The following is a 19,938-nucleotide window of genomic DNA, read 5'->3' as shown; positions in this document are numbered from 1 at the left end:
GGCAGCAGCAGCACAGAGGAAGTGGCCAGAGCCAGCAAGTGGACAGTCAGCAGCCTGTACATGCATTGAAGATGCTTCCGCCATGGTGCTGCCACCCAGATCTCGCTTCCTATGCTGCTGCCTGCTGCTCAGGGGATCTGTAAATAAAGGCCTTGGTGGGAAGAGGTAGGAAGACCAGTACCCCCTTTCACACCTGATTAGGATCTTTCCACCACTACAGTGGTGAGAGGACTTCAGAGGGGACCTGGACTGTCATATCTATGGCCTGGTCTACACTGGGGGGGAGGATAGATCTAAGTTACGCAACTTCAGCTACGTCAATAACGTAGCTGAAGTCGACGTACTTAGACCTACTCACCGTGGTGTCTTCACTGTGGTGAGTCGACTGCTGCTGCTCCCCCATCGACTCCACCTTCACCTCTTGCGGCGGTGGAGTACAGGAGTCGACAGGAGAGCACTTAGGGGTCGATTTATCACGTCTAGACTAGACGTGATAAATTGACCCCTGCTGTATTGATCGCTGCCTGCTGATCCAGCCGGTAGTATAGACATACCCTATGTGGTGTCTGTTTGGAAGGCATACAAGTTCAGCCACCACAACATGCAACAAAAGTGAAGTCTGAAATGGTGCATGATGTGTGTAGAAAGCCTTGTGACCGACCAGACATAGGCAAGCTCTCACAGTAGTGTATGCATGAGTCTGCAACCAGTTATGAGGACTACCATGATGTCAAACATGTCCTTAGGCAGATAGGCCCTGCTGTCATGGAGTTTAATTCTGCTCCTATGAAGTCTATTCTCTATATTGGCACCCGAGGACGGCATCTCTCTGTTGATTTTTAGGCCCAGTGCACCAAAGTTAAGAATTTGATCAATGGAATCTTCTAGTTGATGTGGTAAGCAAACAGCCAAGTACACTATGGGTATAGAGATGCCAGGGAACAGCACCTGGAACCATTTTGGAGGTTGGTGCAGCGGATGGTGTCTGCCAGATATTCTTTGCTGGAGCCAATAAAGCTTCATTCACTGGTAATGCCAGACTTGGGAGTATGAAGTACATTTGGGAGTGTCAAGGTTCCTCCCCCACTCTGAACTCTAGGGTACAGATGTGGGGACCTGCATGAAAACCTCCTAAGCTTACTTTTACCAGCTTAGGTTAAAACTTCCCCAAGGTACAAATTAATTTTATCCTTTGTCCTTTGTCCACTGCCACCACCAAACTCTAACTGGGTTTACTGGGAAACGTAGTTTGGACACGTCTTTCCCCCCAAAATCCTCCCAACCCTTGCACCCCACTTCCTGGGAAAGGTTTGGTAAAAATCCTCACCAATTTGCATAGGTGACCACAGACCCAAACCCTTGGATCTGAGAACAATGAAAAAGCATTCAGTTTTCTTACAAGAAGACTTTTCATAGAAATAGAAGTAAATAGAAGTAAAGGAATCACCCCTGTAAAATCAGGATGGTAGGTACCTTACAGGGTAATTAGATTCAAAACATAGAGAATCCCTCTAGGCAAAACCTTAAGGTACAAAAAAGACACACAGACAGAAATAGTCATTCTATTCAGCACAATTCTTTTCTCAGCCATTTAAAGAAATCATAATCTAACACATACCTAGCTAGATTACTTACTAAAGTTCTAAGACTCCATTCCTGGTCTATCCCCGGCAAAAGCAGCATATAGACAGACACAGACCCTTTGTTTCTCTCCCTCCTCCCAGCTTTTGAAAGTATCTGGTCTCCTCATTGGTCATTTTGGTCAGGTGCCAGCGAGGTTACCTTTAGCTTCTTAACCCTTTACAGGTGAAAGGATTTTTCCTCTGGCCAGGAGGGATTTTAAAGGGGTTTACCCTTCCCTTTATATTTATGACAGGGTGCATAAGAGCTGTTCTGTACCACCTCCACAGGAGTCTTAAGTGAATCCACTATGCAGCAGAGCAAATCCTGGGAGCTTTTGTAATTATCTGGCTGAGAGGGTGTTGCAGGAACCACTGCCTCGTCCAGAGATAATGAGAGAGCAGTTGGCCGAGTCTGCTCTACCCTGGGAAGATGCTTTTCCTCTGATATCTCGACATGTTGAACTGCAACCTGAGACAGCCAAGCTTCTGAAAGCATTTTTTTTTTTTTGGCATAACAGGATAATCACCAAAGCTTTTTATTAAGCCTACAAAAATGCCAGTTTTATCACTGCATAACACCTCCTTCAACAGGTCAGGATCTCTGATTTTCCTTTGATGTACAGTCAATGGAGGTTCAGATTAACCAGGGAAGGGCACTACTGTACAATTGAAGCTTGACCACTGCTAGCCCTCTTTTGAACTGCTTTGGTTTAAAGGTTGAACATTTAGTATAATAAACTAAAAAAGTACAGTAGATTATTTAAACTCTTTACCTTTCGCAGTGTGTGACTTATCTCAACCACTACTGCAGCTAGGAGAGTAGAGAGTACACCATGGTGAACTGTTGGACAAGATGAATGCCAGCACTGGACTGTGTGTATGAATTCTCCAAGAGCCATTTGAATAGAATGAATCAACTAAAAAAATAAATTAATTAAAATATAGATCAGTTACAGTATTTCCACTTCGGGAGCATTTAGTGCAATTAAAAGCTTTTAGTCAGGGAGTCTCAAACTTTCATAGAGTTGACTACATCTTGATAGTGTGTCTCAGGAACTGTCGTCTCTCTCCCATTTGCTATCACATAACACCTCTACAGCAATTGCTTACCTAGAAAACTAATGTTAGGAAAATTTTTAATGTAGTTTAGCTGTCTTGATGCAATTTAGCAACTCAGAGTAAGGAAGAGAACTAGCATTACGAGAGCAGTTAGGTCTCTGTGAATCTATCCTTTAGGCCCTAGTCAAAGGGTTGAAAAGCACAGGGAAAATCCCCCAAGGGCACTAAAGGCAAAGGCTTGGACCCTAAGTCTATGTCTACATTTGAGCTGGGAGATACTATTCCCAGCTCACATAGACATACCTACACTAGCTCTGCTCAAGTTGGCGTGCTAAAAATAACATTGTAGCTAGGGTAGCATGGACAGCAGCTTAGGCTAGATGCCTGAGTATGTACCCACCCAGACTCCCTGGATATGTACCAGGGTGGGAAGCCCAAATTCCTGCCCACGCTATTCTATGCTGCTATTTTTAGCATGCTAGCTTGAGCACAGCTAGTGCAGGTGTGTATATGTGAGCTAGGAATCACACCTCCCAGCTCAAATGCAGATTTAGAATTACTTGGAAGAATCCAAGACTTCCTGGCACTGATCCACCTATCTCAGCACCAGGAAAGAAACACTGTCCAGACCCTGCTATAAACATATAAAGTTCCTTTTCTCGAAGTAAAGTAGGTTCTGGAGGATTTTGACACCACTCCTTTTGGCAAGAGAGAACAGTTGTAAGCCATATACAGAGGCCAAGGGAGTTAAGGATGGAACAAAAGACTGAACCTGGGACAACAGATCTCTCTGCTCTGGTAAGGGGAAGATTACTTTTGACATTGAGAGAAGGTTCATAACCAGGCCTATCAGAACTAGAGAAGGTACAGAGAGCAGCTGATGGCTCTTTGCAGCAGGGAGGAGGCAGCCACTCATCTCAATCTCATTGGCTCTTTCCTCTCATCCAGCACTCAGTCCCATTCTCTCATCTCTTACCAAACCTATTGTTTTTAGTTTTCTTTCCTCACTAAGTTTTGAGTGCTGCCAGTCTGACCCAGTACACACATTGCTGGCACCCACATCGTGGAAAAACATTTGCTCATTTCTTTCTCTGTGATGAGGCAACACCCGTGTATATATCCACTCAAGTTATCTGACATGGGGAATTTGATTCAAGCACAGAGGCTTAGCTTGAGAGTGTAGGGCAGGATATGCTTTTTATTATTTATCCAGCTTTAGATCTCAGCTGTGAAGAAGAGACAAACAGCCTACAGAAGGAGGAACTAGCATAAAAATGCCTCATCCGGTTTGGCAGTCTAAACTGACATCACAAATGCATGATCCCTTTTTCACATTAGTATTTCCACTGAGCAGGACCAGCAGCGGGGAAAATCCTATTGATGACAAGGCTTAGAGCACCAGACACAAATGGCATAATGTCAAATCAATTATGAAACTGAGGATAATGAAGTATTTTTTGTGCCAATAAACCCAATGTGTCCAACTCACATCTGAGTAAAAGTCAAAGTCAGTGTTTATAGTTAACTTTACAATCACATGGTTTTGTGTGTGTGTGTGTTTAATAGGATGACAAATACCTGAAGCCCTTCTTCCCGCTGTTTTCTGAGCCTGCGTGCCACACATTCTAAAATTTTCTGGAACAGAGCCTGAACAGCATGGAGAAATGTTGCCACTTCTTCATCTGTATCAATGTTTTGAGTCAAAGAAGCTTCAATAATCTCTTTTAGAACACAAAGTAATGTAGGAATACAAAAGCAGCTTCTTTCTAGAGAAACAAATACCATATTAGACATTTAAAAAAATACAGATTTTTAACTAGATTGATATTCTTTAATTTAGGCCTTAAATTCTCACAGTATTTCCCAGAGCCTCGCCGCCTACCACTCAACATACTATAAAAACTCCAGGGGGGTTGAAAATATTTACCAGAGCTCCACTCTGGACAGCTCCAGCTGAATTTAAATGCTGCTTTAGCTACAAGCTTAGAATTAAATTCATTTACACTGTATTAATGGCTGTAATTTACTAGTGTAGATTATTTTATATTCAGCTAATTAACAACAGGGTCTGGGAGGCAGAAGCTGCCAGGGGGGGCACTTTTGGGGGCCCCGCAGGCTTAGAGCAGCCTGGGTGATTAGCAGGGGGCTGGGAGCAGCCTGCTCCGTTTCCCTTGCCCCAGCCCCAGCCATGTCGCTCAGGGGAGGGGGCTTGGAGGAAGGAATCCTGCCCTGCACTCACCAGCAGTGGCGGAAGCGGAGCAGCCCGCTCCACTCCGCCAGCTCCCAGCTGCAGCACTCTGCTTCCCGCCGCTGTTGAGTGCAGAGGGTGTCCTTTCCCCAACCTCCCTGCACTCATCAGCGGCGGGAAGCGGAGCGCCGCGGCTGGGAGCTGGCGGAGTGGAGCGGGGTGGGGCCACGTTGCTCCGCTTCCCGCCGCTGCCGGTGAGTGCCTGTCAGGGGGCGGGGGTGTGAATAGGGGGCGGGGCAGTCAGGGGACAGGGAGCAGGGGGGTTGGGTAGGGGGTGGGGTCCTGGGGGTGATTAGGGACGGGGGGTCTGTGGAGAGGGTGGTCAGGGGACAAGGAACTGGGGGGCCAAAGCAAGTTCAATACAACACAGTAAGATTTTTTTGGCTCCCGCGGACCATGTTATATCGGGGTAGAGGGTGTGTGTGTGTGTGTGTGTATTGTGACAGGGTCTGGCCAGATTGCTGCAGGAGAGTGATAGAAGGCAAATATATTAGCCCCAGGTTAAGTAGGTCCCTTTACCCTGGGCAAGGTAAGGTAACAGGGAAGGTTCCAGAACAATCAGGAACTTTCTGAAACAATTAAGGCAAACAGGCTGATTAGAACACCTGCAGCCAATCAAGAAGCTGCTAGAATCAATTAAGGCAGGCTAATCAGGGCACCTGGGTTTAAAAAAGAGCTCACTTCAATTGGTGGTGCGTGTGAGGAGCTGGGAGCAAGAGGCGCAAGAAGCTGAGAGTGAGATGGCGTACTACTGGAAGACTGAGAAGTACAAGTATTATCAGACATCAGGAGGAAGGTCCTGTGGTGAGAATAAAGAAGGTGTTGGGAGGAGGTCATGGGGAAGTAGCCCAGGGAGTTGTAGCTGTCATGCAGCTGTTACAGGAGCCACTGTAGACAGCTGCAATCCACAGGGCCCTGGGCTGGAACCCGGAGTAGAGGGTGGGCCCGGGTTCCTGCCATCCCTCCAACTCCCTACTTGATACCAGAGGAGTTGAACTGGACTGTGGGTTCCACCAGAGGAGAAGGTCTCTGGCCTGTTCCCTGATCCACTAGGTGGATCAGCAGAGACTGCGGTGATTGTTCTTCTTCCTTTCCCCATGCTGGCCAGTGATGAGGCTAACTGAGTGAATGGCAGATTTGAGTCATGAAAGTGGCCAAACTGAGGGCTGGTGAGAAAATCCGCCAATAAGCGCAGGACCCACCAAGGCAGAGGAGGAACTTGTACACACACACACACACTATAAGTTTTAAACAAACAATTTAATACTGTACACAGCAATGATAACTGTGAAGCTTGGTTGAGGTGGTGAACTTAGAGGGTGGGATATTTCCCAGGGAATGCCCTACTGCTAAATGATAAACTAGCATTCGGCTGAGCCCTCAAGGGTTAACATGTTGTTAACGTAGCCTCATACTCTACAAGGCAGCACAAATGGAGGGAGGGGAAACAGCATGGCAGACAGAGACACACACCATGTGTGTGTGAGAGAGAGAGAGAGAGAGAGAGAGAGACATGGAGATGTGCATTGCCCCTTTAAGTACACTGACACCACTCTAAGTACATTACCTTTAAAAAGATCAGGAAGTTGAGACGGCAGCTGCGGACAGCAAGCTCCCGCCATCCTGAGCCCTGTTGTGTTCCCACCCTGCTCTATATGGAGAAAGGGTAAGCAGGGGGCAGGAGTAGGGGCAAGGGGGGACACCCTGACATTAGTCCCTCTCTTCCCCCTCCCCACACAGCAAGCAGGAGGCTCTGGGGAGCTGCTCCAAGGCAGAGGGCAGGAGCAGCACATGGCAGTGGAGGGAGGGACAGCTGAACTGCTGGCAATTAGTAGCCTGCTGGGCGGCTGTTGCACAGGGAACTTAGGGGAGCGGGGAGCTGATAGGAGGGCTGCCAGTCCATCCTGGTTCCAAGCCCCGACCAACTAGCTACAACGGGCTGCTCTTCCTGCAAGCAGTGGACAAAGCAGGCGGCTGCCAAACAATGTTATAAGGGAGCATTGTGCACCTTTAAACGAGCATGTTCCCTAACTGATCAGCAACGAAACAACGTTAACCCTGAAGACCGTAAGTGAGCAGTTACTGTAACAGCTAAATTGCAAAGCCATGCAGGAACACGGGATCCAGACATGAAAAAGTTCAATTGTTTTCAAATAAACGTGCCTATGGACTTGTTCCCTTTCACGCCCTGTAAAATAGCTCTTTTGCACATTGAGAGCTGCTACTTTGCTTTCATGAAGAATTGAAGTTGAATTAACAAATTTATTTTAATACAGGAAACTATGTAGTAGACAGAAAGAAAGTGTGTTTCAGAGGAGTTCTTGGGACTTTAGGGACTCTGTTTTTTGTTTTATAACAACGTTTGTAAAATTCACTCTACATATTGTAAAAAGTTGTATTAACCATTTCAAAACATCCAAAGGAAAGATCAAGACAGAGATAGCAGACTAAGTCACTTCCCTCCTCTATTTAAGTGGGAGTTCACACAAAATTCTGTATGATTGAAGAAATCTAAGAGACTAGTTAGTTTACTGAGTTGTGTCAGGAATATTAGCCTGGTCACTTCAGTTAGTCTCATTTTCCATTTTTTAGTACACCAAGCACAACTCTGCTGCATTTCCAACACAGCAGAGTAATATTTATTTCTATATTATATGTGAGAGGGGCTGGAAACATTACACACAGCCTGAAAAATCCACTTCTCCACTACTCAGTGGGAAGTTTTCAGTTATGAATATTGGGGCCTAGCCTATAAGTTTCTTCAGAAATTAAGCTTTCACTTAGTCCTTATTATGGAGATAACTCCAAATGCAAACTGAATACTAGATATGACAGAGTTGTCTCCTGGAGCCTAGAGAGAGACAACTCCAATGACAGTTTGATCCAGCTGTAGTGGCAGTGTAAATAAGTAAAAATCACTGCTGCCATTCAGAAACCTGTGAACAACAGAGAAAAAACTGTTACCTACATTTCGTAACTGCTGTTCTTCGAGATGTGTTGCTCATGTCCATTCCATTCTAGGTGTGTGCGTGCCCATGTGCACAGTTGTCAGAGACTTTTGCCTTAGCAGTATCCATAGGGCCAGCTGTGGCACTCTCTAGAGTGCTGCGTTCATGCGGCAGTATATCAGCCGCCACCGGCCCTATAGCCCTCTCGGTTCCTTCTTGCCAGCAACTCCGACAGAAGGGTAGGAGGGCGAGTAACGGAATGGACATGAGCAACACATCTTGAAGAACAACAGTTATGAAAGGCAGGTAACCTTTTCTTCTTCTTCTTCGACTGCTTGCTCATGTCGATTCCATTCTAGGTGTCTCACAAGCAGTATCTATGGAGGTGGACTCAGAGTTCACCGCTTGGCGGCTTGCAGTACTGCTCTACCAAAGCCAGCATCGTCCTGGGCCTGCTGGGTAAATGCATAGTGGGACGTGAAGGTAAGGACCAACGACCAGGTGGCTGCCCTCCAGATGTCCTGAATAGACACTTGGGCCAAAAAGGCTGCCGAAGAGGCCTGCGCCCTGGTTGGTGCACAACACAGGCCACAGAATCCCACCCACTCCTGCGAAAAACCTCTCACCTATGTCTGAGCTACTGAAGTCCTCAAATTGTGGTTTAAAGACTTCAAGGAGCAGAGAATCTTCAAGCAAGTGACCCGTGACCCGTGCTACAGAGGAAGGCGAAAAACCTCCAGGGCCTCTTCCAATCTGCCCTGGAGGAAAATTCCTTCCTGATCCCAAATATGGCAATCAGCTAAACCCTGAGCATATGGGCAAGATTCACCAGCCAGATAAAAACACGATTGCCAGGGGTGGCCCCTTTGCTTGATCATAGCAAAAGTGAAAGCAGGCAGTGATCCAGGAGGAAATTCTCTGAGCAGAAACAGGATGAACTTTCATCCTGTCTGCCACAGCGACAAATAATTGTGTCAACTTATGGAATGGCTTGGTCCTGTCAATGTAGAAGGCCAGAGACCTCCTGATGTCCAGGGCATATAGCCTGCGCTCCTTCTCCAACTTATGTGGCTTCGGAAAGAAGACTGGCAAGTAAATATTTTGGCTCGAATGAAACCGAGAGACTACCTTTAAAAAGGAAGGTGTTAGCCTTGTTCTTGTAGAAGACTGTGTAAGGCAGTTCCGAGGTGAGCACCCAAATCTTGGATACCCGGCGGGCTGAAGTCACCGTGACCAGGAACACAACCTTCCAGGAGAGGATCAGGAAAGAGCAGGAAGCCAGAGGCTCGAAGGGGGGATCCGTGAGCCGTGACAGCACCAGATTCAAGTCCCAAGGAGGAACAGGATCCCTAACGTGTGGGTAGAGATGCTCCAGGCCCTTAAAGAATCTGGCGTGATATCCTGAGAGAAAACCAACCTGCCTTCGAACGGTGGGTGGAAGGCTGAGATGGACATTAGATGGACTTTGATGGATGAAAGCGACAAGCCCTAAAGCTTGAGGTGCAGTAGGTAGTCTAGAATGAGCTGCAACTGGGCTCACTCGGATCAGACCCCCTTATTCGCCATCCAGCAGGTGAATCACTTCCATTCGGCCAGGTAGGTCGTGCTGATGGAGGGCTTTCTACTGACCAACAGGACTCGCTGGACCTCGGACAAGCACGAGTGTTTTCTTGTGCGTTTTGCCACACAGCAACCAAGACTTCAGATATAGTGCCACCAGGTTGGGGTGCAGGAGACTGCTGTGGTTCTGGGACAACAGGTCTACCCTGAGCGGCATCCGGAACGGGGTCGCCACCGAGAGGTCCAGCAGAGTGCTGAACCAGTGTTGGCGCAGCCATGCCAGCACTGTGAGGTTGACCTTCGCAGTGTCCTGCTTGATCTTCATGATGACTCTGGGCAGCAATGGCACCAGAGGGAAGGCGTACATCAGAGCAGGATCAGACCATGGAAGCAGGAGGCGTCCGACAGTGATTCCCTGTCCCTGCTCTGGAATGAGTAGAAGACGTGGCATTTTCTGTTCTGCCTGGATGCGAATCGGTTCACCTGGGGAGTTCCCTACCCCTTGGAAGATAGAACTGATCACCTCCGGGTGAAGGGATCACTCATGGCAAGACGAGAATATCCTGCCCAAGCGTTCCTGGCCCATGGGAGATGAGCGACCAGATGGATTGCTGCAGACAGAAATCCCAGAACCGGAGTGCTTCCTGGCAGAGGGCAGATGACCTGGCTCCCCCTTGTCCGTTGATATAGAAGATGGTGGCCCTGTTGTCCATTAGGACCTGAATCACTCTGCCTTGTATGAGAGTCCAACAGCCCTGAGTTTCCTGACATTGATGTGCAGGGACTGATCGTGACTGGACCAACAGCCTTGAGTACTGAGATTGCCCAGGTGGGCTCCCCAACCCGGGTCCAAACTGTCGGAGACAAGAGTCACTGACAAGACTGGGGCTGCGAAGGGGCCTCCCTCCAGCACAGATGTAGGATCTCTCCACCAGGTAAGGGAAGACAGTACTCTGTCCGGAATTCTGATCACCCAGTCCATACTGTGCCAGTTGGGGACATAGACCGACGCCTGTAGCGGCTGGAGGCGGAGTTGCACGTGCCAGACCACGTAAGTGCATGCTGCCATGTGACCTAACAGTCTAAGGCATGTGTGGGCGGTGGCGAGTGTATGGGCACACAGAGACAAGATGAGGTCAACTATGGCCTGGAACCAAGTCCTGGGGAGAAAGGCTCTGGCTCAAATGGAGTTGAGTACCGCCCCAATGAATTCTATACATTGCACTGGGGTGAGGGTTGACTTTCTGTCGTTTATTATTTGGCCCTGGTCATGGCAGGTGGAACAGATCGAGATGCCTCTACACCTGATACGAGGACCAGCCCCTTATCAGCTAGTCATCGAGGTATAGGTAGATTTGGACCCCCCAACATTGCAGGTGAGCGGACACTGGCGCTATACACTTGGTGAACACACTCGGAGCTGACAAGAGACCAAAGGGCTTCGCCGTGAACTGGAAATGGCGCTGGCCCAATGTGAAATGGAGGAAACGCCAGTGACCTGGGAATATGGAAGTACGCGTCCTTTAAAGTGAGGGCAGCGTACCAGTCTCCCAGGTCCAGGGACGGGATGATGGAGGCCAGGGAGAACATACAAAACTTGAACTTTTTGAAAGACTTGTTGAGGCGACGCAGGTCTAGAATAGGTCTGAGGCTCCCTTTTGTCTTCGGAATGAGGAAGTAGTGAGAGTAAAATCCTCTTCCCTCCACATCTTGCAAAACCTCTTCCATTGCCCGAAGGCGCAAGAGGTTTCTGACCTCCTGAACAAGGAGTTGGTTCTGAGAAGGATCCCTGAAGAGGTATAGGGAAGGGGGATGGAAAAGTTGGTCGGCTACAAACTGCATGTTATAGCCCGATGAGACTGTCGAGCACACAGTGGTCTGAGGTGATGTCGGACCAGGCCGACTGGACGGGTGGAAGTGGTTGACGAAGTCAGGGAACAGATCCAGTGCAGCGACTGTGGAGTCATCCTTGGGCGCACACTCAAACTGACTGCTTTTGGCTGCCTTGGTCCTTGGAAGGACCAGGCTGGGCAGGTGGACGAGACAACGACTGGTGGCGTCACTTAAAGCCCCTGTCTTTGTCCTTCTTTTTGTAGAAGCCGGATCGAGGGGTACCCCAAGACCTTGACAATGGCTTTCTGGCCTGCTGGGGAGTATGCAGGCCCAAAGAGTGGAAGGTGGCCTGGGAGTCTTTAAGGCCATGGATACTAGCACCAGTTAGCTCCGAGAAGAGCCCAGTTCCCTTGAAAGGGAGGTCCTGAAGGGTTGGCTGCATCTCTTGGGCCAGCCCGGAGGTCCGTAACCAGGATCTACGCCTCATGGCTATTGCAGAGGCAACCACCCTGGATGCAAGTCCATGGCATCCCAGGCCATCTGGAGGACACTCTTGGCTACCGCCTTGCCCTCTTCTATCAGAGTGGCCAATTTTTGCGCGTGATCCTGTGGGAGGCTCTCTTTGAACTTGCTGCCAGAGTACCACAGGTTAAAATTATATCTGCCAAGTAGGGCCTGATGGTTAGAGACCCTAAACTGGAGCTTGCTGTTGAATACATTTTTCTGCGAAATAAGTCCAGTCTTTTGGCATCTTTATTTTTGGGGGTGCCACTTGCCTGGCCCTGCCTGGCCCTTTCATTGACAGTGGACACAATCAGGGACCCCACAGGAGGGTGTGTGTATAGGAATTCAAACCCCTTAGTGGGGACATAGTACTTCTTTTCCGCCTTCTTGGATGTGGGCGGAATGAAAGATGAAGTCTGCCACACCAACTTGGCAATCTTTAGGACCCTGGGTGAACAGGCAATGAGAACCGGGTTGGGGTAGAGGAGGGAATGACATTGAAGAGGTCATTGGGCGCCTCAGCTAGCTCCTCGACCTCCAAGTTCAGGTTGGCTGCCACCCTTTTAAGTAGGGCTTGGTGCTCCCTTAAGTAATGGGGGGAGAAGGGGCCTACAGGTTTGTGAGGGCCCTGCCACTGCCTCGTCCAGGGATGAGGAGGATGACTGCACCGCCGGAGGTTGGGGGGTGTCCTCTTGCTGCGTCGGAGACTGCTCTGCGGCTGCCGGGGCCTTCCGCAGAGTCACCGCTTCGGATTTGGCCCCTTGTTCCAACACTGGTGCTGGATGTGTCAGAGGCAGCTTGTCTGATGTAGCCTGGGAGGAGCAGTGGGAGCAGGAAGCTGGCATAACAGGAACCCCAAACGGGTTCCAGTACTGCCACTGGGCAGGCCATTGCCCTTGAGCCCATGCTGGTGCCGCAGGTTACTTAGCAGGCTCCTAGCTGGGAGACAATTCGCCCCGTACAGGGGAAAGGTTGAACTGTCCCTCTGACCCGGACCACTTCCCTTCTGGTGACCAGGGCGGGGCTGTGGAAACCCGAGTCTGTGGACTGACTTGTTGGCGACCGGTATGGGGAAGACGAGGGCCGGTGCTTGTCCAAAGAACAGTACTGGGGGCCCGGTGAATAGTGCCGCAACGAGGAATGGTCTTGTGTTGATGGGGACCGATGACTGGGAGATCTGTGAGGCGACCAGTGCCATGGCAATCTCTGGCAGGAAGACCGTCAGTACCAGAAGTATGGGGATCAACATCGCGATTCTTGAGTTCCATGTCTTGTAGGCAGAGACCGTGGTGTCAGAGATCTGCACCTTCTGGCTGGAAACCGGGGTTGCGGCACTGGGGTCCTCGGCCATGGCGAAGGGGAACAACGCCTGCGGTCTGGGGGCGTTCCACTGCCTTTAGGGGCGGTCCCATCACTGGAGTGGTCATCTGAGCTGGTGTCTTGGTGGGATCTACCATGCGGTCAGGCATCTGCGGTGCTGGTCGGCCTAACTATTCTTTGGCTACCGTGCCCGTCTCAGGCTCGGCTACGGGGTCTGACCACAGCGGTACCCCCAGAGCCTCTGTTGCGGGCACAAGACCTAACTCGGGTCCTTTGCCCAAAGTTCTCTTGTGTGGTGCCTGCCGACCAGACGACTTTGACTGCTTCTTTGGTACCGGTGAGGGGGAATGGTGCTGGGCAGATCCCGGTGCTGGCGGCGCACTGTGTGCTAACGCTGAAGTACTGGGCGTGGAGTCCGAGTCCGAGTGTGGGGGCTCTGATGCCGAGCACAGAGCAGCCTCCATGAGGAGGGCCCCTAATTGAATGTCCCGCTCTTTTTGAATTTGGGAATTAAAGTTTTTGAAGCTCCAGTACTTGTCTTTTCTATGGGACTCCCCCAGGCACTTCAGACAACTCTCATGAGAGTTGCTGATGGGCATTGACCAGCTGCACTCAGAACACGGCTTGAAGCTCATGGGGAGCGGGGCATGCCCTGCTCCAGGACAAACTCCCATCCAAGACTAACTACTAAACTACTACAGAAACACTTAACAGCTAACTCATCGCTGACTCAATAACAAAGGAGAATGATCTGAACAGTGAAGAACTGCTAATACTCTTGCTAAGCAAGACCAGGCGCTCCAAACAACCGTCACATTGTGTAAGAAGGAACTGAGAGGGCGTAGGGCCGCCGGCACCTGATATACTGCCGCATAAGCGTGGCACTCCAGAGGGCACCACAGCCGGCCCAATGGATACTGCTGAAACAAAAAGTCTCCGACAACTGTGGATGTGTGGGTGCACATACCTAGAATGGAATTGACATGAGCAAGCACTCAAAGAAGAAACTCGAGAATCATGTCACATTGATTCACACTATTGCTGCTAGCAGAAGCTACGAACATCAGCAGAGGCACACATTGGAGTTTGTTCATGGGGGAAGAAGATCCAAAGCAGAGCCAGAGGCTATGCTAATGTAGCAGAAATGTATTCCCTAACTCTTCTCCTTAAAGCAACCAGGAGTCTCTGGGAGAGGAAGAGAGTATATGAGAAAAAACACCCCTTACAGCAGCATAGAGGAAGAAGCGATTACTACAAACATTGTTATTAGAGTGTACCTGTTTGCATAATTGAAAGAGTAACATCTAAAAGGTGTGCTTGAAACTCTGAATCTCCAAGGCCAACCATTATAGCATCCTTACACACTGTCAGATATGCCTAGACAAGAGAAGGAAAAATGCATCAACCCTAGATTATATTTAAGAGAAATATTTTAGTATTAGCTAAAAATAATAAAAACAGCAAATCAAGTTAGGAATTTTAAAAAACATTTGTATTTAATATTTTTCAGACTGAGGCCAGTCTACACTATAAACTTACATCGGTATAACCATGTTGCTCAAGGGTGTGAAAAATCCACACCCCGACCAATGCAGTTATGCCAACGTAACTCCGTGTTGAGAGCACTATGTTGACAGGAGGTCTTCTCCTGTTAACATAGCTAACAGCTCTCATGGAGGTGGATTAACTATGCTGATGGAAGAAGCATTTTAAGTGTAGACCTGCCCTGAGTAAATACAAAGAAAAAATGTAATATAACATTACAGTATTGTAACTTTTTGGTGTGAGAGCATATATAGGAGCGGAAGTTAACATCTAATAATTAGAGAGAGCAAGAGCACTAAAACAGAAGCTAAAGACTGTTAAAGTTTTACAGTAGCACAAAATGTATGTATTTCCCAAGTCTTTCTTTTGTCTCTCTCATAGTCCAGAAACAGATTTATATTAAAAACCCCCACTATTCCTCTATCTGTCAGCATTTTCACTAGGAGAATATCCCATAATATTTCAGAAGAGTAACAAAGCCTGCATCCACTTACTAATTTTGCTTAGGCACACCGTGGTGCTCTCAGAAGGTGAAGATGTAATTTTGTATTATGGAATGGATAAATTTGGGATACCCGAAATCATGACCAATTTGATCCATTGGTAATTTCACTTTTTTAAAACCCCTATTATGAGACAAAAGGTTACTAGCCTGTTCTGTATCTGTTATTCTTAAAGTTGTGTTGCACATGTCCAGTCCACTTCAGATGTGCGCGCACCCAGTGCACTGTTCTCAGAGATTTTTCCCTGATCCCCCAGTTCCTTCTTACTCGACGGACTCCAATATAGAGGGGAAGGAGGGTGGGTCATGGAATGGACATGTGCGAAACAACTCGAAGGACAGTTACAGAACAAGTTAGTAACCATTTCTTCGAGTGATAGCATGTCCATTCCATGTCAGGTGATTCACAAGCAGTTTGATCTGGAGGTCGGATTAGAGTCTACCTGAATAACAATTGAAGGACCACACAATCCAAATCTGGCATCATTTGTAGACCGTTGGGAGATAGCATGAGGGGCAAATGTATGTACTGTAGACCAAACTGCAGCTCGTCAAACATCCAGAATAGGCACATGGGCTAAAAAGGCTGCAGAGGCTGCCTGCGATGGGGTTGAATGTGCTATCATCCTATTCGGTGGAGTTACAGTAACCATGACATAGCACAAATGGATACAGGAAGGAATCCAGGACAAGATTCTTTGAGAACAAATGAGAAAGCCCTTCATTCTGTTTGCAATTCCCACAAACAACTGCGAGGATGATCTAACAGTTTAGTTCTGTCCAAGTAAAACACTAACACACTCCCCCTTGTGATCATGTTGGTGAATTTAGTAAATATATTGCCTGATTGATGTATACAGAGGGTCAGACACCAGAACCCTTAATTCACCCACTCTCCTGGCTGAGGTGACTACCATCAAAAATGCTACTTTCAGTGAGACTTAGAGCAATGAACAGGTAGCCAGCGGTTCAAAGGATGGACCCATTAGTTTTGTTAAAACCCGTTTCAAAACGCTAGGGGGAATAGGAGCCTCTCTACTTGGAGATATAACCTGTTCAAACCCTTCAAAAACCTGAGCAACATGGGACTGGAGAAAAGTGACTGATCAACTGGAGGGTGAAAAGTCAAGATAGCTGCTAGGTGAACCTTAGTAGAACTAATGACAAGGCCTTGCTGTTTCATTTATAACAAATAGTCTAGCACATGTTGTATCGGAGCTCGGATTGGGTGAATGCCTTTCTGCTGGGATGAGACGGAGAATCTCTTCCACTTGACCAGGCAAGTATACCTATTAGAATATTTTCTATTATTTAAGAGGACGTTTTGTACCTCCTTTGAACATATTTCCTCCTGAGGTGTTAACCATAGATCATCTAGACTGTGAGGTGAAGGGCCTCCCAGTTATGGTGACCATGTTCTGTAGGCCAAGGCTCTTCTGCAGTAAGCAGCAGCTGCTATAGTAGGACAGCAGCAGCTATGAGCTAAGAAGCTGGGAGTCACATCCCATCTAAACTGAACCAAAATAATATAATATTGGGTTTTTATGAAGCATTTCTGTCCTAATAGCACAAATTGTGACCAGACAGACAAATCTTAAGGTGTGTAAAGAAAACTTTGCAAGATGATACTACCTGGCAACACCACTTATCAGCAGTTTCAGTTGAAAAGATACAATTTATTGCTTTTGTCTGTTTTTAAATTTGTAATACTTCCATTTGTTTACCTATAGTTATCACTGTGTGTTCTTTAATTTACATTTTGACAGAAACAAATGAACTTTTAGGTAGTAGGCTAGGATTGGTGAAAAATATTGTTTTGTAGTACTTCAGTTTAAAATGATTGGTTAAGGGATTGCTAAGTAGGACCCAAGTTTTAACTATATAAACTCGGGGCCAACGGGAAGTTATTTGGAACCGAACTCCAGAACATAGCCCAAGGTCAGAGCTTCCAAAACCATCACACCCTGCTGACCACACCATTCAGAAGCTGGAGCCCCAGATGACCTGATCCTGACTGGCCATCAAGAAAAATTTGACAGCCTTGTTGGGAGTGTTGAGCATTATATGCTTCGCATGTGTATTCTGTTAACCTATATTTATTAATAATTGATCTATGATATTACTGTGCAAGGCTCTTTCACTGGTAAAAGGTCCCACAAACCCACATACGCCCTTGTCCCCTGAACCTAGGACAGGAAAGGGTGGGGTGGCTAAATTAACTGGGTTACTCCTTGAGCCCACGGTAGGGTGAAGGTGGGGTGCCCTAGATTGTGCAGGTAACAGGTCCTGTGAGATCTGGGTCCACTAGCAATGTCAACTGATCCCTGGTTGAGAGGTTCAGCAGAATAAATGTTGGCAAGGCCACACTGGTGCTACAAGTATCACTTGAGATTGAGCCTGCTTGATTTTTACCACTACTCTGTGTAGTAGCTGAGGTTTGCCTGGAGAGGCTGTTTGCTTGTCTGCCTCAGGCTGGAGGGACTTCTCCATTAAGATCATTTTAAGCCGGAGATCCCTGTCCCATTGGGCTCCAGCTTTCAGGTTGCTGCAGTGGGGGCATTTCTGGGGAATATGCCCCTCACCCAGGCAGCGTATGCATAAAAAGTGTCCGTCTGAAATGGGCATGGCATCACGGCAGAAGCCACATCATTTGAAGGCTGGAGACCCAGGCATTTTAACTAGTAACCGTCCCTTCAGGGAGGGTTTGTCTAACGAACTAACAAGACTTTTTTTTCCCCCCCCTAACACTGACACTAACTAACTCTATAACAACTTATCTAAATATCTATCTAAAAGCTATTTCTTAATGGTTTTAGGGAGAAGTGCTAACACTGCCCCGTCGTTCCGTCTTCGGCCGAGAATGGTTGAGAAGGAACTGGAGGGCTCGGGTCGTGTGCATGCCACACACAGCACCAATGGCACCACGAGATACCTACTGCGCACGCACAACCCACGTAGACACTGCTACCATAAATCTCCGATCGATAACGCCAGGACACACTGCCACCTAAAACTGGAGCACTCACAGGGACACTACTCAAAGAAGAACTAATGTTGCCTGAAGCGAGGTCATGCTCACCATTTTCCTCTCGTCCACCAAAGCCAGAAAATTTGTCTTGCCTCCTCTGGCAACTTGTTCATAAAGTTTAAAACATTGTCCCAGAGGGAAAAAAGCAGAACACCCCAGCTAAGCTTGTTGATTAGTGATCCGGAGCTGTAGTCCAGCTGCTGAATAAAGTTCCTTCCAAAAAAGAACAAGCTTCTTCACATCCTTTGATTTTGAGGTAGGTGCTTGCTGACCCTGCACTCTCCCTCATTGTTAACTGAGCCCGCCAAAGGTCCTGAGAGCAAGGGGGTGGGGAGAGGCGTAAAAACATTAAAACCCCTGCAAAGGAACATAATATCTCCACTCAATTCTTTTCAGTATAGGTAGTAGGGAAGAAATTTGCCACAGAACTTTAGTAGGCTCCAGAATAGACTGATTTGTTGGGAGCACCACTTGAGAAGGTCCCACAGATCCCAAATTAATAACTTATCTGTGAGACCTCTTGATCCACTTCCACCTGAATATCTGTGGCAGAAGCCACATTCTGTAGAAGGTCCTGGTGGACTCTAGAATCATCCAGTGGAGGTAAGGAGCCCTCCAACACAACTACATCATCTGGCGATGAGAAGGAGAAAGCCAAGGCTGGCTGAGGTGCAATCTCCTCCAATTCTTGCAAGGGGGGATTCATCTGAGCAGATTACTCCTCTTTGGCACTGAGCCCAGTACTGGGAACAGCTTCTTGCAGTAGCATCGTGACACCTACTGGAGAACATAGAGAGGAGAGGATGCAAAGGTGATCTGGAGGCAGGAGAAAACCTGCAAGGGTTCCAATACGGCCACTGATAGGGTCCCGGGCCACAATTTCTTCCTGACCAAAGGTCTCTACCAGCTGGTGAATGGGGAGCTTCCACTGGATATCAGGGTGGAAACTCCTCAGAGAAGAGTGACGGTTAACGTGACAAAGCCGTGACATAAGAGCCCACTTCTGATTCTGACAATGAACCAGAATCATCTGACCAAGGAGGTGTGGTTCTTGTCAGTGCCAGAAGTCTGGAGAAAACAGCACTGGTGAAATCATGGTCATTTACCTCTTGATGGCACTGAACAAGGAGGTACTACAGTATCTGGAGGTGCCCACGGTACTGGGTGCTGAATTCCAGTAGCTGGCAAATCCTAACAAGTGACTATTAGTACGGGTCATGAAGATTATTGAATCACTGGTACCAACTATATACAATGCTAAGAATAAGGAAAAACTTGCATTAGCAAGGAAGAACACTCCAATAGCTGTCAGGGGCAGTAAGAAGGAACTGAGGAGGGTCAGGGGCAGCTCTGCCCTTTATACCATCACACAGCCAGCATGAGGAGACAGAAGGCGCATTTGCTGCCTGGATAGGTACTGCTGAGGAAAAAATCTCCAACAATAGTGCATTCGGTGCACACATATGAAGTGGAATGGACATGTGCTATCACTTGAAGAAGAATGATATTTAAAATCCTTGACCAAATTCTTGTGCTCTGGAACATTCTTATTAAATAAATAAAATAAAAATAGAATAAAAATCCTTTTCACAGTATTCTCCCACTAGCAGTCATCAACATCTTTGTAGGTATACTGTTTACCACTTGGCTTTTTTATATAATTTTTTCCATACAAACATGAATGAATATATTCCTTTACAAAAATTATCCCATTTAATAGATGGTGAAACAGAGATTTAGAGGAAGGATGGTTCAGTGGTTAGCACATT

General features: G+C 47.5%; 1 protein-coding gene across 3 annotated transcripts in view; it reads right to left on the bottom strand.

Annotated features, from left to right (window-relative positions):
• NCAPG2 (non-SMC condensin II complex subunit G2) overlaps positions 1-19,938 on the bottom strand; it is a 116,736-nt gene that overhangs the window by 12,817 nt on the left and 83,981 nt on the right. For all 3 annotated transcript variants that reach the window (XM_073334541.2, XM_073334542.2, XM_073334543.2), the window contains 3 exons: positions 14,372-14,471; positions 4,260-4,447; positions 2,396-2,539 (listed from right to left, as the gene is read on the bottom strand). In XM_073334541.2, the coding sequence (XP_073190642.2) occupies positions 2,396-2,539; positions 4,260-4,447; positions 14,372-14,471 (432 nt within the window). The remainder of the gene's footprint in view (positions 1-2,395; positions 2,540-4,259; positions 4,448-14,371; positions 14,472-19,938) is intronic.

Source organism: Lepidochelys kempii, chromosome 2 (assembly GCF_965140285.1).
Source record: "Lepidochelys kempii isolate rLepKem1 chromosome 2, rLepKem1.hap1, whole genome shotgun sequence".
Lineage (NCBI taxonomy): Eukaryota > Metazoa > Chordata > Testudines > Cheloniidae > Lepidochelys > Lepidochelys kempii.
This window is presented reverse-complemented; position numbering and strand designations above follow the sequence as displayed.